At 40.9% G+C, this 18088-nt stretch overlaps 1 protein-coding gene across 1 annotated transcript; it reads left to right on the forward strand.

Annotated features, from left to right (window-relative positions):
- The first annotated feature begins 210 nt into the window (after positions 1-210).
- LOC127216488 (lanosterol 14-alpha demethylase) lies at positions 211-17867 on the forward strand. The gene is made up of 10 exons (XM_051177203.1): positions 211-551; positions 2019-2117; positions 4272-4448; positions 5916-6042; positions 7098-7272; positions 9040-9159; positions 9501-9696; positions 13672-13767; positions 14234-14402; positions 16572-17867. The coding sequence occupies exons 1-10, from the start codon at positions 378-380 to the stop codon at positions 16748-16750; spliced, it is 1512 nt and encodes a 503-aa protein (XP_051033160.1). The 5' UTR covers positions 211-377; the 3' UTR covers positions 16751-17867.
- Positions 17868-18088: the final 221 nt, after the last annotated feature.

Consider the following 18088-nt stretch of genomic DNA (forward strand, 5'->3'; position numbering starts at 1 on the left):
GGGCCCGCTTCCCGCGCCGTGCTCCCGGGGCACACGGGTCCTTCCTCTTGTCTCGCGGTTCTCAGGGCGTGGCCGTGTCTGCAGCGATCACTTTTTTCCCCGGTACCCTAGCGCCACGGGCAAAGCCTACATCATCAGGTCCCTTCCGCGGCGCAAGGATCCCGGCACCGTCGGGGGCGTGGTCACCTGGAGGTCCCGCCCCGCCTGTGACGTGCGGGTGGCGCGTGGTGGTGTGGGAGGTGCCCGGGCCTGTAGGGACCCGGAGGCCGAGGCCGCCTCCCAACGCCCACCTGCGGGCTTCTCCGGCTCCATCTTTTGGGAGAAGCTGCGGCGACCTCGGCCTCCAGCTTGTGAGGCGGAGCAAAGCGGCGGCCGGGATGGTGTTGCTGGGCTTGCTGCAGTCGGGCGGCTCGGTGCTGGGCCAGGCGATGGAGCAGGTGACAGGGGGCAACCTGCTCTCCACGCTTCTCATCGCCTGCGCCTTCACGCTCAGCCTGGTCTACCTGTTCCGCCTCGCAGTGGGCCACATGGTCCAGCTGCCCGCCGGGGCGGTAAGTGCACCCCAGGGGTTCTCGGTCTGCGCCCGGGACAAGCGAGCGGGCTCGGGGGCGCTTGCAGTGGAGGGGAAGGGCTCCGGGAGCCGGTGGTGGCTGCAGACCCGCCCGCGCTGCAGATCTGATCTTTGCAGTTGGCGGTGGTCTTGTTGGTGCCTTAGCTGGAATCTGCATTCAGGGCTCTGCTAGACGTTGCAGTTTCTAAGGAGGCAGTGGCTTTGACCATCTGGCTGGGACCGTGCTTTTAGCATTTGCAGTCATACCGATGGATGTTCAGACTGGTGGCCCTACTGGGTGGAGGTGGCTGCTCGGGTAGTCTTGGCAGTGCAGAAAGCTGCACTGGCTTTATTGCTCTCCTTCGAGGTGTTTAGGCTGTTTGTGAGGGCCCTGATGGCGAGTAATGGGCAGCTGCGACCCTGGTGGCCATAACTCTCGATATTTTTTATTGTCTTGTGTATTTACTATCCTGTGTACTATTGTACCTAATAGCGGCTAATATCAGTGTCAGGGAGATTGTGGCCAAGTGTCGTAAGCACCTTCCTGTGATACTGTTAAAATAATCTAGCCTAATACTCCAGCAAACCACTAGCTTCAAGTCTCCTAGATGTATTTGATGACCCTTTTGACAGTGACAATGGAATGCACTGTACCCAGATTCGGTTCCGAACAAGTTGCTCTAAAAATTATATTTGTTAGAACTCAAGCAAGCATTAGGCAGTTACTATTTCTTTTAATAGGTATGTGATTTTAAAAAGCATTTTTCCCCCCTTTGATATGGGGTTTTATAGCCCAGATGGCAGTGGAACTTGTTATGTAGCCAAGGTTCACCTTGGCATGTCTTCCAACCTTCACCCCTTGGGTGGTAAGTTTACAAGTGTGCATTACACACCCAGCTTCTACTTTGAGGAGTTTGTATTTGTCCCTGGAAAGACACAGGTACCTTATTATAAGTACTGTGAGGATTTGGTGTTCGAGACCATGACAGATTAGAGGAACATCATGCATTTTCATTGTTGCAAGCCCTCACAGGGCTTCTTGTAATCTGCAGATCTCATTTGTGGCAGCTAAAGCCCCACTAAGACCAGTGCTACAGAATTCCTGCTGCGGCAGGTCCATTCTCTCTAACATTGGCAGATCTAGTATCCGCAGTCAGAGAAGCATGGCACACTTCCTTTCCCCTGTCCATGTGAGAAACATTGTCTTTTCTGTAGGTTACTATTTGGCTTATTCTGTTCCAGAGAAAGTCAGTTAAGACTCTGGGACTGAAGGGAGTGCTAGCACACTGCAGTCCTTGTTAGTTACCACTGTTTAAAATTGCAGTGCCCTTCTGCCTAGTCATTTCTATTTTGAGTTCTTTTTGGCTTGCATAAATATGCCTTTTTTAAAACAATAATCTCAAGTTGACTATCTAATGAAACTCTTTAAATTAAATGAAAACTCAATTTTTTTTCTCTTCTTTTGCAGAAAAGTCCACCATACATTTTCTCTCCAATTCCATTCCTTGGCCATGCAATAGCATTTGGGAAAAGTCCAATTGAGTTCTTAGAAAATGCATATGAGAAGGTAAGTCTTTTAAATAACTGGAGGTGGAGAAACTAGTTTAGAAAAGTGATTTTCTTTAAATAGAAAGACATTTAAAAAATATTGTACCCTCTCTGCTTATTGGCATTATTTGAAAACACTTCTGGCTTAAGAGATTAAAAAGGCCTTGTTGACTCCATTGGCTTTCCTGAGTGTTTCTCCTGGGATAGTCTCTGAGATGCAAGGAAACCTGCATTTCTAACAATTAATTTTTAAAAATTAATTCATTAATTAATTAATTTTCTTATTTTGCATATTGACCCCAGTTCCCTCCCCTTCCTTTCTCCCTCCTTCCCATACCCTCCACCACTATCCTCCCATCCCATCCCTCCCCCCCTCCACAGGGAGGGTGATGCCTTCCAGGAGGGGCTCACCCATATCTGTCAAGTCCTTTGGAGTAGGGACTAGGCCCTCCCTCCTGCCTCTAGGTTAAATCCCTCCATGGGGAATGTGCTCTCAAAGTCCTTTTGTGCACCAAGGATACATCCTGGTTCCACTGTCAGAGGTCCTGTAAACTGTCCCGGCCTTCTGAGACCCATGTTCAGGGGGGTCTGAGTCAGTCCAATGCTGGATTCTCAGCTATCAGTCTGGGGGCCCATAACAATTATGTTTTAAAAATTGTCCTAAATTATATTTTCACTAATTATAGTCAAAGTTGCCACCCACTTTTCTTAATCATGTGCCTTTGGAATTTTCTGTGTCTTACCCACTGTTCTGTCTCTTCTGTGTGAATTCACTCTCCACTTGCAGGATGTGGGCATTCTAATACTTGCTTCTTCCCTTTGTGAATAGTGCTTTTGCATCAGGTCAGCCATTTGTTTCAAAGTCCCGCTTTGGACTTCTTGTGAATTCTTTTACTTCTCAATATTAATTGTTTAAATGAACTGTATCCTTTGTTTTAATGTGATTTCAAATATTCTTTGAGAATTTTCTGAGTGTATAATATAATGTATTTCACTCATATTTGCTCCTGCTCCCCTTTTCCAATTCCTCCTTGATCCCTCCCCCATGGCTCATTCTCTGGTGTATGTCCAGTTAGTGCCCTCTATATATGCATGGGTATGGGGCCAGCCCTTAGCACTTGGAGCCCCACCATTATAGAAACTGACTCCCCATACCCTAGCAGTCATGAATTGTCAGTGGCCCATCAACTAGAGGTTGGGCTGCATCCAAAGTGTATTCTCAATAGTTGTAAGATTTAGTTTTGATTCTGTGCAAGCCTTTGTGTCTCTTAGTATGTGTACCTAAATGCTTTTGTTCTCCCGCCCCCCCCCCCCAAGGCCAGGAGAGGCCATTAGATCCCTTAGAGCTAAAGCTACAGTTGTGAGCTGCACAATGTGGGTGCTGGGAGCTGGAACTGAACTCAGGTCCTTTGTAGTACATAGAGCCAGCTCCCCAGTCCCGTTTACGCTGTTCTTATAGCACACTTTGCCTGATTTACTTGTGCAAGTCCTTTCCATGTAATGATTCTTTGACTTCATTGATTCATGGGTAATGGAGGTCAAATTCAGCAAACTCAGGTCACTGGGCTTGATGGCAAGTGATTTTACCCATGAGCCATCTTATCAGCTGCTCAAAATTAGGGTGGTTTTTTTTTTTTTTTTTTTGTTTTGTTTTGTTTTGTTTTTTTTTGGGTTTTGTTTTTTTTCGAAACAGGGTTTCTCTGTGTAGCTTTGGAACCTGTCCTGAAATTAGCTCTGCAGACCAGGCTGGCCTGGAACTCACAGAGATCCTCCTGCCTCTGCTTTCCAAGTGCTGGGATTGAAGGCTTTCACCACCAACGCCCCGCCAAAAGTAGTTTTTAACAAAAGGGGGAAAAGTATTTTATAAATGTCGATTAAGGAATTCTATATAGCCGACATAAAACAAAGCAATAATTAAAAACAGCTTGCATATTACTTCCATATCCAATAACGACCAACTAACTGAGCTAACACTATAGCATCCAATGATAGAATACATTAGAGGTCTGATGTTTTGCATGGTAAAAAGTATTTACAGGATAAACTGTGATGAAGACAGGAGGTATAATATGGCCTGATGAAACAGTTGTTAAAAGATTTATGAGTATTTGTAACTTTTGTTATTATTCTGTGATGTAAGGGATGTTTTTGTAACACTACCTTTCTCTTTCAGTATGGACCTGTGTTTAGCTTTACCATGGTGGGCAAGACGTTTACTTATCTTCTGGGGAGTGATGCAGCTGCACTGCTTTTCAATAGTAAAAATGAAGATCTGAATGCAGAGGATGTCTACAGTCGGCTGACAACTCCCGTATTTGGGAAGGGAGTTGCATATGATGTGCCAAACGCAGTAGGTGACATGTCTATCCTGCATAAAAGACAAATTAAACTATAGTAGAGTAGTTACAACTAGTTGTGTAACATTTGTAATGCAGGACTAATTTATTCCTTGGTTTAAGAAACCTGAAATTTTGCTGGGCAGTGGTGGTGCACACCTTAAATCCCAGCATTGGGAAGTCAGAGGCAGAATTCTCTGTGAGTTCAAGGCCAACCTGGTCTACATAATGAGATCCAGGACAGCCAGGGATGCACAGAGAAGCCCTGTCTCAGGAAATGAAATAAAATAAAATAAATCTGAAATTTTATGATATTTAAAAAGAAACCCTGAAGGGCTATTTAAGGCATGGGTGCTTTGTTTTCTAATTGTTGGAAATGCTAAACAAAGTTTGAAATGGCTTTCCTATACAAAGGAATGGAATCAGTAGTGATTTAGCATATTGTGATTTGATTTGAGAGAGGAACAAGCAAATATCACTGTTTCATCAAAAGGCCTTTTTACCAAGGCTTGGTTTTCTAGCCCAAGAGCTTTGCGTTGGAAATTGTTGACTTCAGAACTCAGCCAACTGTGGTGGCTCATACCTGTGATCCCAGCATTTGGGAGGTGGATGCAGGAGACTTGAGCTTAATCCCAGCATGGACTGTAGTGTGAGACCTGGTCTTTAAAAGAAAATCTCTTTCAATGTGTCTGCTTTGGGTATGGGTGTTTTTTATTGTATGTTTACCTGCTCCCACATGAACTTATTGAAGTGTTATGAGGAGAACATAATTAAGTAAAAGACTCAGCTGGCTGAACTTTGTCTAGGACCAGATTGGACTAGCCCACATGAGTATGGCAGTTAGAGTCAATATTAGTGTTTCTTGGGTTGGGAGGATGGGGGTAGTGGAGAAAAGAATGTTTTCTCTTTTGTTCAAAAGCCATTGCTTTTGAACATATATCATTAGGGCGTTTATTAGAGTTTTTAAAATTTCAATGTCTCAAAAGGCTACTAGTTACTTTAACAAAATTACTTTATTCAGGCTGTTCTAAACTTGTGGAAGATACTGTAAGTGATGAGTACTATCTAGAAATATAGTGAGGACATATACAGAGGATAGAATAACAGTGAAGCTGAATGGAAGTTTTGGGAAAGTGTTGACCAGATTGGGTTGGAGGATTAGAAGAAAACCAGGATGGGAAAGTGAGCCCTGAGTAAAGAGTGGTGGGCTATTAGAAGGTGAGAGGTAGGATTCCTGACATACCATTTTCTAGGACCCAGGAAGAGGACCCCCCCCCCTTTTTAAAAAAGATGTTGTATCAATATATAGCATGGATGATCTTAAGTTTTCACACATAGTTTGGTTTCTAGTAATCCTGTTTGTTTTTATTTTCAAATTTAAGAATTTTCTTTGTTATATAGTTAGAATAACCTGCAGTATCATAGAGTAAAATAAAAATGTATTCAATGTTGTAAATGTTAACTCTTTTATTTATTTGAAGGTGTTTTTGGAACAGAAGAAAATGTTAAAAAGCGGCCTTAACATAGCCCACTTTAAGCAGTATGTTTCTATAATTGAAAAGGAAACAATGGAGTACTTCCAGAGTTGGGGAGAAAGTGGAGAAAGGAGTAAGCAAAATCCTTACATTTGTCCTATTTTCAGTTTGTGTGTATGTACAGAACAATGTACAGTATGTGTATAGAAGTACCTGTATCTAATGGAGTTGTAATGGCAAACACAGCCTTGCTGTGTAATCCAAGTTGGCTTCAAACTAGGGGTCTTCCTGCCTCTGCCTCTTGAATGCTAGGGCTACAGGCATGATCTCACTTTGACAAATAATTGTGCCACATGCCTGGAATCCTAGTACTTGGGAAGTGGAAGCAGAAGGATTAGGATTTGAGGATAGCCTTCAATACATAGCACAACCAATGCCAAAACCCAAAAGTCTAAAACAAACAAACTGAAAATAAAAGCATGAGAGGCGTGTCATTAGAGCACCTGGGGTTTTTTGATCTCCTTTTTGGCAAATCTACTTGGAAAGCCTGATGTTAACTGGAAGTTCATTTGCTAAGTGTAAAGTTAAACAAGAGAGTTAGATGATCCCTGCAACTTTCTAGTGCTATCCAATGGGCTTAACTGATGCTTGTATCCAGTGTGGGATTGTATAACCATGATTATAGTTTTTGATACATAGAGCCAAGACTTCTGTGTTTACTTCTTACTGTCATCTGACCCTTTGGTTTTGGAACTGCTGTTTCTTGGGAATGTCCTCCTTAATCTTCTCATGTGCATTGAACAACCTTTGTGTTATTCACAGCTTTTGTGCTGTGTCCTGGAAATCCGATTCCTACATCTGTTTTTAATAGTCACCATATTACTTCAAGATGAAGCACTTAGAAATAAGGTGTAGATGTGTTCTGTGGCATCAGTTATGGCTGGCCAGAGTGGCAGTGTGGGTAGTGATTAGGACTATTGCTTCCAGGGTTCTGCATAAATATCTGGAGAATTTGGGAGGTATGAATAGTATTCTGCTTGCCTTTGCATTATACACACACACACACACACACACACACACACACACACACACACACAACCAATTTTTCTTCACAATTTGTATGTTCAAGAAAATATTTTGAAAGCTTTTTTGGAAATTGTAATGAGAATTATGTTCTCTTTTCCTTAGATGTGTTTGAGGCGCTTTCTGAGCTCATAATTTTAACAGCTAGCCATTGTTTGCATGGAAAGGAAATTAGAAGTCAACTCAATGAGAAGGTGGCCCAGCTGTATGCAGATTTGGATGGAGGCTTTAGCCATGCTGCCTGGCTGTTGCCAGGTTGGCTGCCTCTGCCTAGCTTCAGGTATGGATGAGGACCAATTTGCACTTGGCTGACTTACCACAGTTACTGTACTATTTGTGTACTTTCTGATTCTGACCAGTTAGGAGCCTCCGTTTTCTTAGCATTCAAAACAGTTTATATGGTGAGCCTGTTCAAAGTAAGCTTTATTTTATTGAGAAGCTAGTTTTCCTATTGTAATATTTTGCTTACCTAATATAGTCTTTTTAAAGTCTTTGATGCTTTTATAGTACTTTTCTGTGACCTTTCTTTTGGATGTTTGTGCTTTTATTGGATTTTGTCTGTCTCCTTGCCAACTGTACTGTAGTTTCCTTAAGGACAGGGACTGTCTAATGCAAAGCCTTTAGGACTTGGTGTGGAGCTTAGGCCCTGATAATGGCTGCTTTCCCTCCCTTTCTGGGTCATTTCTCTTTATGTGAGATGGGGGTTAAACTATTAGCTTTGCTCCTTTGATGCCCACCCCTTCTATTTAACTGCCAAATAAAGGCTCAGACAGTAAAAGGGCAAGCCCAGAGAGGTCCCCTGGGATTCATCACATATAAGGAGCTTTGCAGCTGAAGAAAAGCCCTGAGAACAGTGCTTTCATGTATATTATGCTGGCATACCCAGTTTGTCATCCATGAACATCGGCTTCTACCTCCTCCATTCCACGGTTCATGCCAGAATTCTGGAGCTTCATGTTATCGCCTGGTCTTTCCCTGTCTTACCAAGCCAACTGATTTAGTGAAATGTACTTTTCGTTTTTCGGTACTAGGGCCTTGGGCATACTAAACACATGCTCTACCACCAAGTCACCCCCCCCCCCCGCCCCCACTATTCACTTACTTAAACAAACCTGACACTCTCGTCCCTCTCTTCCATTCACGTTGTGAGACTGGAAGCGGATCCTTCTTTCCTGTGTGCATCTCAATTGTCTTTAGCAGTAGCCTTTAAGGGAAATAGGGCAGTTTTTATTAGAGCACTTGTTGGGCTTTTAAGAATCAGTATTGCTCTTTTAAAATAAAGATTTTATTTTAAGTCTCTTGCCTCTCTCTGGTGTTCGAAGAGGCTAAAGGCATTATGTGGCAGTTCAAACAGCTTGTCACTCCAGCTTCAGGATTACTCTTGGAGCTTGAGTTACAGGCCGTTTGAGCTGTCAGATGTGGGTTCTTGGAATTCAACTCCCAATCTCTGAAAGAGCTCTGAATACCAACCCATCCTCTAAGCCTCAAGATTCCTTGGTTTTGGAGTCGAGTTTTGTCCAGTGTATGGAGTTGCTAATGGATTGGAGGCAAAGGCGTGAGCTTCACAGTTCTTCTTACACAATGAGCACTCTGATCAAAGGAAAAGTTTTGGGAGTTGGAGCTTGTGTTTTGAACCTACAAGGATTTTTCTCCCTGCAAAAATTATGCAGTTATAGAAAGTGAGAAGTAGAATAAAATTCTATGAAAGAGCCAGTGGTACTTGGTATCTTTGAAGACTGATTTGGAAAAAATTAGAATGTTTTGTTAATTTAACATGTATTATGCTGAACTGGAAAATGCTTGTAAGGGAATGTCATGCTTATTTGTCTAGGTAGTATGTTAGCAGTATGAGCTGTGTATGACTGTTTTTGTCCTAAGGACTGTCGGCATTTCTATCAATGTGATTTCACGACTCCTTTCTCTTCTGGTTCTGAGTTTCTCTCCCTTGCTTAAGTCAGTAAAGTTAATGTCTTATTATTGGTATTGGTTTTGAATGTGAGCCTATTAACCGTTACTCTATTGAAAATATTCTGGTTTTAAATTGTAGGCGCAGAGATAGAGCCCATCGGGAAATCAAGAATATTTTCTATAAGGCCATCAAGAAACGCAGGCAGTCAGAAGAAAAAGTTGATGACATTCTCCAAACGTTACTAGACTCCACATACAAGTAAGAAGCATCAGATCACACATTAAGCTAAAGAAGGAACTTGTACATGAAAATGTAGATTACTGATAGGCATTGGAACAATAAATTGGTTTTTATAATTTGTTGAGACATTAAACACTGGGCACTCATGCCTTGTTGTGATGCCAGCAGCTGGTATGGGTAAGATCTGCAAATGAACTGTCAGGAAGTCTTTTGTAATCTACATCATGCTTTCTCCTGGTTTGTCTCTACTGGGAGGGGAGCTGGGTACACTGATTGGTAGTAATTAAAGAAAAGAGTCGATTGTGTCTGGGAACTGTTAATACTGTCTGCCAAGTGTTAAGTGTGTGATTCATCCCCAGGGATGGCAACCCTTTGACAGATGACGAAGTAGCAGGGATGCTCATCGGCCTGCTGCTTGCAGGGCAGCACACCTCCTCCACCACCAGTGCCTGGATGGGTTTCTTCTTGGCCAGAGATAAACCACTTCAAGAAAAGTGCTACTTAGAACAGAAAACAGTGTGTGGAGAGGACCTGCCTCCCTTAACTTACGAGCAGGTTTGTGCACAGTTTGAGGCTTTCTCTTTACTAGAGCTTCAACTGGTAGACTTTTAGAAACCTTTCTCCAACCTTAGGTAAAAGATAGAGCCGAACTGTTGCTTCTCTGAGCCTCTCAGATGTGTTTTGTACTGAGGTTTTAGAGCTCTTTGACCCTGTTCTTTTGGTGCTTGGCTTTAATGTCTGGCCTCTTCACATGGAGTATATCACGAATGTTGTGTTTTTTATGAACTGTAGGATCTTTGGATTACATGGAATTCTATGGGCTGTGTTTGGGCAGAAATGTCCTCAAATGGTAATGTCAGTAATGGGGACTAGAAATTGATACAGGCACCCCACCAGCTCGCTGGGGGGGGGGGGAAGCAGAGGAGGACTCACTGTATAACTGGGCAGCTATTTCTGAAGCTCATCCTGTTGTATTTTGTTTTGACACTTTATTAAAACGGTATGTTACATTCAGATATTCTTATATTCCTTGGATCAGTGTGTGTGTGTGTGTGTGTGTGTGTGTGTGTGTGTTTCTCAATTTTGTTTGCTAATCATAATCATATACAGACATATAAAGAGTATAATCGAGGATATATATTATAGTTTGATTGTGTCATCTTTGACTAGTAATATGCCAGCTACCTCTTAAGAACTAACTTCTCCTTCACCAACTGACCTTAATCCCTTAGAGTGTCATGTCTCTAATGACCACCTGTTACTAGGCTCTTAAAAATGCTTTCCTACTTCTTGCCATCACCATATGAATCTTTGGGGAACACTTTTTTTTTTTTTTTTTTTTTTTTTTTTTGGTGAGAATTTAACTGTGTAGCTCTTGGCTGCTGTAGAACTTGCAATGTAGACCAGGCTAACCTCAAAGTCAAGAGATACCTGTATTGGCTTCCTGAGTGCTAGTGGCTGGTGAACATACTTAATGACTTCCAAACAGAACAGTCGGTTAAGTTTCATCCAAGTTCAGAGCATGTGCCAGTATTTTAATCTACAATATGCACATACTTCAGCTACTTATTCATTTGTCTATTATTGAGACATTTGAGTTACCTCCCGTGAGATATACACTTAGGAGTGGCTTGCTGGGTCATATAGCAACTATGTGTGTGATGTATTGAGTTGCTATAATGTCTTCCAAGCATTTGCTCCACTCTTAACCGAATCAACAGAATTGACATGTGCTTCTGATGTTCTCATGTGCTTGTTACCTGTCCTGGCTGTAATGTATGTGAAGTGGCCTTTTGAGCTGAGTAGTTTGTGATGTTTTCTTAGGAGATGTCTGTTCAGATCCTGCCCTTTATATTCTAGGATGCCTTTCACTGTCCTGAGCATTTGTGTGTGTTTTCAAAAGGTGTGAAGACTTCCTTACCCTGCTGCTTTTCTCTTCCTCTCCTCCTACTTTTGGGTCTTTGGCCTGCTTTGAATTCAATTTGAATATAATGCGAGATCAGGGACCACTGTACCTGCTTTGTATGTCGAAATCCATTTGTCTCAGCTCTGTTGGAAAGACTGATTTCCCCCTGAATGGTCTTGTCAAAAATCTATTGGCTGTAAAGGTGAGGCTTTATTTTTGAACCCTGAATTCCATTCCATCAAGCTGGGTGTCTAGCTCATGTGTTAACTGTATTGTTTACTTGTGTGGCTCTTATCTTTCCCAACTGTTACAGATATTCCTAGTTCCTTTGATTTTTATCAGAATTTTAGAGTCAGCTTATCAATATCTGTGAACTTGAGATTGATTGCACTGCCTGTACATACTATGTGGGGAGTACTGCCATCCTAACACTCTCCATCTTTAGACACACCCCCATGAACATGGTATCATGGCATAGCTTTTCTATCGTTTTTGGTCTTAATTTCTTCCAACATTTTTATTTATTTTTACTTTTCAGTGACGAGGTTTACACCTTTTGTTAAGTGAACTCTTTAATGCTTTCTGTTTCATTTATTGCATATCCTATGTGCATACATGTGCCACACTACACAGGTGGTGGTCCAAGAACAGCATGGGGGGGGGGCTGGTCCTCTCCACGGTGTGGGCTCCAGGGATTGAACTCACATTATCAAGCTTGGCAGTGTATGGTTTTTCCTGCTGAACCATCTTGCCAGCCCTTAAGAATTCTTTTTATGTTTGTTCTCATGCCAATTCAAATCTGCTATTGATCTACTCTAGTGAAAATTTTATTTTCATCTTTCAGTTCCTGAATTTCTATATTGTTAAAAGAATTTATTATTCTCTGTTTGGTGAGGCAGTGTCATATTGCTTCATAATTTAGTTCTTTAGGCCTAATTTTCTGTTTGTTCTTCGAATGTCTTTGTTAAAAGTCTCTTTATATATATCTAGTAAGTTCAGTGTCTTTCCTGATTGGAGGTCGTGGTCATGGCTGCCCATTTCCTTCTGTAGGTTCCAGAATGGCAGCTGCATGAACCTAGATCTGCAGGTCTGGTCCCTGAAGTCACTTGGTAGCAGCTGAGGTTGTAGAGAGGGAGAGGAAGGGTGGACAGACAGGTGGCCAGCAAGGAAAATGGGCATGTCCTGTATGCCCCCAGGAGGCTTCTGACTTTTATGCCATTGATGATTTCTGTTCTCTTCCTTCATTACTAAATTTGAATGCTCTGTAAAAGGGTAGTTGTCTTAGTTCAAAAAAATCCATTTGAGGATTCCTTGTGTGGATGGTATGCATGAGCTGTATTTTCCTTTTTTGGTAAAGTTTGTAGTATTTTTGTTGAACTCTACATTGAAAAGCAGTAGAAACTCTGGAAATGAGATCTCTCACCCTGAGCCTAGTTACTTCTCTGGTGTTTGTAAATGTGCTGCTTTGTATGTTCAGTGACTTTCATAAAACAGATAAGCAGGATTCTAGGAAGGCTGTATTCATCTGTATTCAATGAACTGTGCTGTTAATTTCTGTGGCCACTTGATGATTAGAAACCTCCTAAATCTTGTTCTTTGAGACTTCACAGCACTATGTCTTTCTGGCTGGCCTGGAACTCATTGTGTAGACCAGCCTGGCTTTGAACTCCCAGAGATCTGCCTGCTCTTGGGGATTAAGATGCTGCCATTCCTAGGCATATGGATTAGAGACTTATTAAACTGTCTTAGACTCTTAGCTTTTGCTGAGGAGTTTGCATGCTCAGGGCGTGTTCTTAACAGTCCTTCAGGCGGTTCCCACTCTGACTTAGCCTTTGCTTGTTGTGTGTTGTCGGTCATATCTTGTGCTGCATGTTGTAGCTCTCCTGTACAACTCATATGGCTTCCTGTTAGAACTTTGCAGAGTCTAATTTTCATTTTCCAGGTGTTGTTATTTAAGCATCTTGTTTTCTCTCTTAAGTGTATCCCTACCTCAGGTACTTACAATACTAAACTATGTCTGCTGGATAGTTCTTTTTTTCTTTCTTGCTGTTTTTGTTCTTTTGATACAAGTTCTCAATCTAGCCCAGAATGCCTCAGTTTCTGGATGTAGGAGGGAGGTTCCACTATACCTGGCTATTATTGGCATATTGGGCTGGCCTCTTAAGTAGTGAGGCTGTAGTTGCCATACTTTGCTTTCCAAGGCTCCCATTGATCTGCAGTAGTGTAAGTTACATGTCAAAGCTTGCTATTCTCACTAAGATTCAGGCTCTTTGTCCTTTAAAGGACTTGTGGTAGATTGTTATAGGTCTAATTTGTCAAACATCAAATATTGTCTACTAAAAAGTTAGATACCATATTTTTGACAATCTCAATTTTTCAGAGTGAATTTTATTGGTCCTTAACCAATACAATCGACCCCCTTCCTGTTATCTTGCTCCCCTCACTTTTTCCACTGACTGAGTGTTAAAACTGTGAGTGATGGACCATCTATCATGAACCAGTTACCACTGCCCTTTTATTCTCACACTAACTTGGATAGTAAAATAATTGCCCCCTGCTGTGGTGGTATGGTGAATGTGCATGGAAATCAGAAATGATCCTTGGTCTTTTTTTTTTTTTTGAAGCTGAAAGATCTGAATTTACTTGATCGATGCATAAAAGAAACATTAAGACTGAGACCTCCTATAATGACCATGATGAGAATGGCCAGGACCCCTCAGGTACGTCCTGGCTAGATTTCCCTACCTAGGGCCCTGTTTCTGGGAGAATATTTTAAGTTATGAAAGTAAAAACTGTCTTTATTGTAAAATGTATGAAAATTGTTATATACTTACAAGGAGTAAACGTGTAACTCTAATTCTAATTATGCTATTCATTTTAATTTAATAATTCCCATTTTTAAACATTGGAGGCTAATTTATTTAGTATTTGGTAAAAAATGTAAGCATGAATTATAAAAGTCAGATTAGGAAAGGATTTTGAAACTACTGTACCTTGAGCTGGTTTTGTATGTATAGTTCTAGTTCAGTATTGGCACATTTATAAATCACTTTAAGATAATTTATGTGGTTTATCACCTAGACAGTTTTTAAACATAAGTATAGTTCACATAGACACTGATTAGTGCCTTGTTTGGTACCATGTTGAAACATTCCCTAATGAAATGTGTTCTTTTTCACTTTGTAGACTGTGGCAGGGTACACCATTCCTCCAGGACATCAGGTGTGTGTTTCTCCTACTGTCAATCAAAGACTGAAAGACTCCTGGGTAGAACGTTTGGACTTTAATCCTGACCGCTACTTACAGGATAACCCAGCATCAGGAGAGAAGTTTGCCTATGTGCCATTTGGAGCTGGTAAGATGACTGATAGGATTTTTGGTTGAAGTGTTTGCTCTGTAACATATCTGTCCTTCTTCAATAAACCATCCTGAAATTCATGTACCAGAGAAAGTGAGAGGAGAGAGACAGAGACAGAGAGAGAGAGAGAGAGAGAGAGAGAGAGAGAGAGAGAGGAGAGGGAGGGAGAACTTTCTCTTCCTGAGGAACAGGGCTGCACAGTTTCGGGAATGGAATCTTTGTAAAATGGAATATTTTGTAAATCTAAGAGTAAATCTTTGTATAATGCTCCATTGTTCTCTGCCCCATGTCCTTTTATTAGTTCCAAACATATGACAGTCTTGAAGTCTAGATCATTATTTAACACACTAACATAAGATACAAAGGATTATAGATTAGCTGATGAAAGGGCCATTGGCTGAGCAGTTCAGGTTCTGTAAGGAGAGAGGAGGCATCACTAAACTGGTGTCTGTCTCCACTGCCTCCATGTCCTGGACTTCTCTCTACCTAATGCAGCACTGTACTCAATTTCTGGAGAGCTTTCATTATTAATTCTTATAATATCATGTTGATATATGGTCCTAATCACAGTCTTGGCTTTTCTTCATCTCTGTTAGTAGTATTTTAGAGTTTCTACAGCTAACATAACCTGGGAACTGAGAAACAAGATTGTCACTTTGACGTTCTGGAGGCCAGTTGTCTGAAATCAAGGTGTTGGCATGGCCATACTCTTCTGAAGGTTTTGAAGCTTTTTTAACTCTTTTTTGTTGTAGAAGTTACTGGCAATCCTTGGCTTGTGGCTGCATTTCCCTTTAGTCACTGTCTTCCTTGTTACTTGTTTATAAATATGTCTTATGTGACATATTCTTAGTAATCAGAGTTATCAATTCTTTTCTTTCATTGACTCAGTTAAGATACTTCTTTGTGACTGTTAACAGTTCTTTAACTTTTTATTTTAAGCCAGACTTCTCTTCAATATGGACCAAAGTTAGTGGCTCCCTTAAAGTGACTCCCACAAATGAATGCATAATGGGCTATGCAAGCATGGTGATAAGCTATGTTTAATTTTGTTTTTTCTTTAGCAAAAAAAGTTTACTAAAAAAAAATCCCAATATTTTCCTTCCTTCCTTCCTTCCTTCCTTCCTTCCTTCCTTCCTTCCTTCCTTCCTTCCTTCCTTCCTTTGAGACAGTCATACTGTTCCATGGCCTGGAACTAAATCAGTAGATCAGGTTGACTTCTAATTTATGGAGACCAGCCTGTCTCTGCTTCCTGAGTGCTGGGATTAAAGGCATGCACCACAAAGCTGGGCCCAGCCAAAATGGTCAACTTCAAACAACATTCATGACTGTTGTCTTTGCCCAGCCTCATGACAGGAATGTGATTTCTTTACTGAACCTTACTGACTTTAGTATTGATGATCTAGGATTGTCTTGAATTATTTTGATGTGAGAAAGGGATGAACTTGGTGATTTTCAGAGTCTCCTCACACCCACATTTTAGTGTCTTGTTATTGCAGTATTTTCTTGACTTGCTTTAACAACCTTTGCTGAGAACCAGAGAGCTATCAGATGATTTCTGGGCCTGGGGTCTGTCCCTTTGATCTCTTTCTTCATCCTTGTCTAGTAGTACACTACATTAGTTTTTGGACATTTAGTCATGTGATCAAATTTGAAATAATTTCAATTCTTCAGTGTAGTCCATAGTTAAGTTTGCTCTGGACTTGTTTTCCTGTGCATTTTATAATTTCTCAGCTTCTGCATTTGTAGATTTTGATTTCAGTATAGATGTTATTTTGGGTGTATTAAATCCCCTTCTAGTATCATTGTAGTGGACATCTGGAGTTTTGACTAATAGGTTCACACTGATTTAACACTAGAGCTCTCTTGGAACCAATATTCTACACATACACAAGCTAGCTTACCATCTCAGGATTTGAACCTACATTATGTTTAACCCCAATAATACCAAATTTCAAAAAATGTCATCATATTATCCCCATTTACCTCTAACGCTGGAAATACCTGAGCTTTAAAATGATTTACAGTTTCACGTTAATGTACAAGTTGTTAGCCTTTATTGTACTGCTGCACATCTGCTCTTCTTAGAAAACAAACGTACTCCAGGATGACAGAGGTAAGAATTTAAAACTTACTTGAATGAAAACTTTTTTTTTTTCTTTTAAACAGGACGTCATCGATGTATTGGAGAAAATTTTGCATATGTTCAAATTAAGACAATTTGGTCCACTATGCTTCGTTTGTATGAGTTTGACCTCGTCAATGGATATTTTCCCAGTGTGAACTACACAACAATGATTCACACTCCTGAAAACCCAGTCATCCATTACAAAAGAAGATCAAAATGAAAAAGGAACAAGGAACCAGTGTGGGTTCATGACTGCAAGCTGTAGCTTGAGAGAATGAAGCTTATGAAACAGCTTTCACTGTGTACTGTTTTTTGAGTGTGTAATTCTGAATTCCAGTTTGTTTTTAAGGTTGCATTAACACAGTGATTTTCATCAAATCTAACATTGTATTTGAAATAGTTTATAATAGTTTTGATAGGATGAGTTTTCATAGGACTTTGTGGAAGCCAAGCTTTTGAGTTAGAAATTGTTTTGGGGAATCATTGGTAGTTGGCAGAAGCTGGAGAATATGGTGCGTAGGTATTAACTTCACAAGCACACATTTCTCCAGGGAGACTGTTGCTGACGAGTCTTAATTTTGCAAGATTAAAATTCTGTGAAGACCATGGATTATTCCTGTCCATGGGCCACTTCTGTGCATAAAGATGTGAGAGGGTAAGGAACAAGCTCACTGCCAAAGCTTTAAGTGAAGACAACACTAAGCAGATGGAGTGATGCGTCCTGTGAAATTTTAACTTGAAGCACTGCTACAGGAAGATGGCTGAGACCTCAGAACATGACTTGATAACCATATTTCCTAAAAATAATAATCACTACAGAGTGCTTGTAGATGGTACTGGTTCCACATGGTCATATTTTGGTAAATCCTTATGGGATTTGATTGTGACTTATTCATGGTTTTTTTTTTTTTTTTTTGTTGTCCTTTCCAGAATACAGTTAGGGAAGTTTCAATTACCAGGTTTTTAAATGAGTAAGATCTTGAGACCAGTGGCTTCTGAGCTTTAACTTGGAATGAGAAATGGCATCCATGGACCCAAATATATGACATGCCCATCGCCTGTACTAGAGGAGTCAAGATGACTCTGTTGACCTGTGTTGCTGTTATTCTAGCACTCAAGGCAGAAGCTGTAAGATTTTGAGTTTGAGGCCAACCTAGGCTACATAGCAAGACTGTCTCCGAACAGAAAACAAAACAAAAAGCCAAAATCACCCTCCCTCAAAAAACAATTTTCTCCCAAAGTATGTTACAGTTTTAAGAGGCTTGAAGACTTTGTGTGAAGGTCCAGATCTCTGCTGTTAAAGGTTTCACATTAAAATTCTCTATGAGAAAAACTTCTAGTCTGTTCATGGATTTGAAGTGTGCGCTTCAGTACATGCAGTTCGAGGGATCTGAGAATTTGGAAACTTTTTTTCTTTTTGTATGAATTAAGTTCCAGTTGGTGTTGTCTTCAGCTATGAATTTAGGCTAGACACTAGCATTATCAGGGGCAGTGGGAGAACTGTGGTTGGAATGTAAAATGAAATAAGAAAAAAATAGAAAAATTCCTTAATGCCAAT

The sequence above is a fragment of the Phodopus roborovskii genome, unplaced genomic scaffold (assembly GCF_943737965.1).
Source record: "Phodopus roborovskii unplaced genomic scaffold, PHOROB, whole genome shotgun sequence".
Taxonomy (NCBI): Eukaryota; Metazoa; Chordata; class Mammalia; order Rodentia; family Cricetidae; genus Phodopus; species Phodopus roborovskii.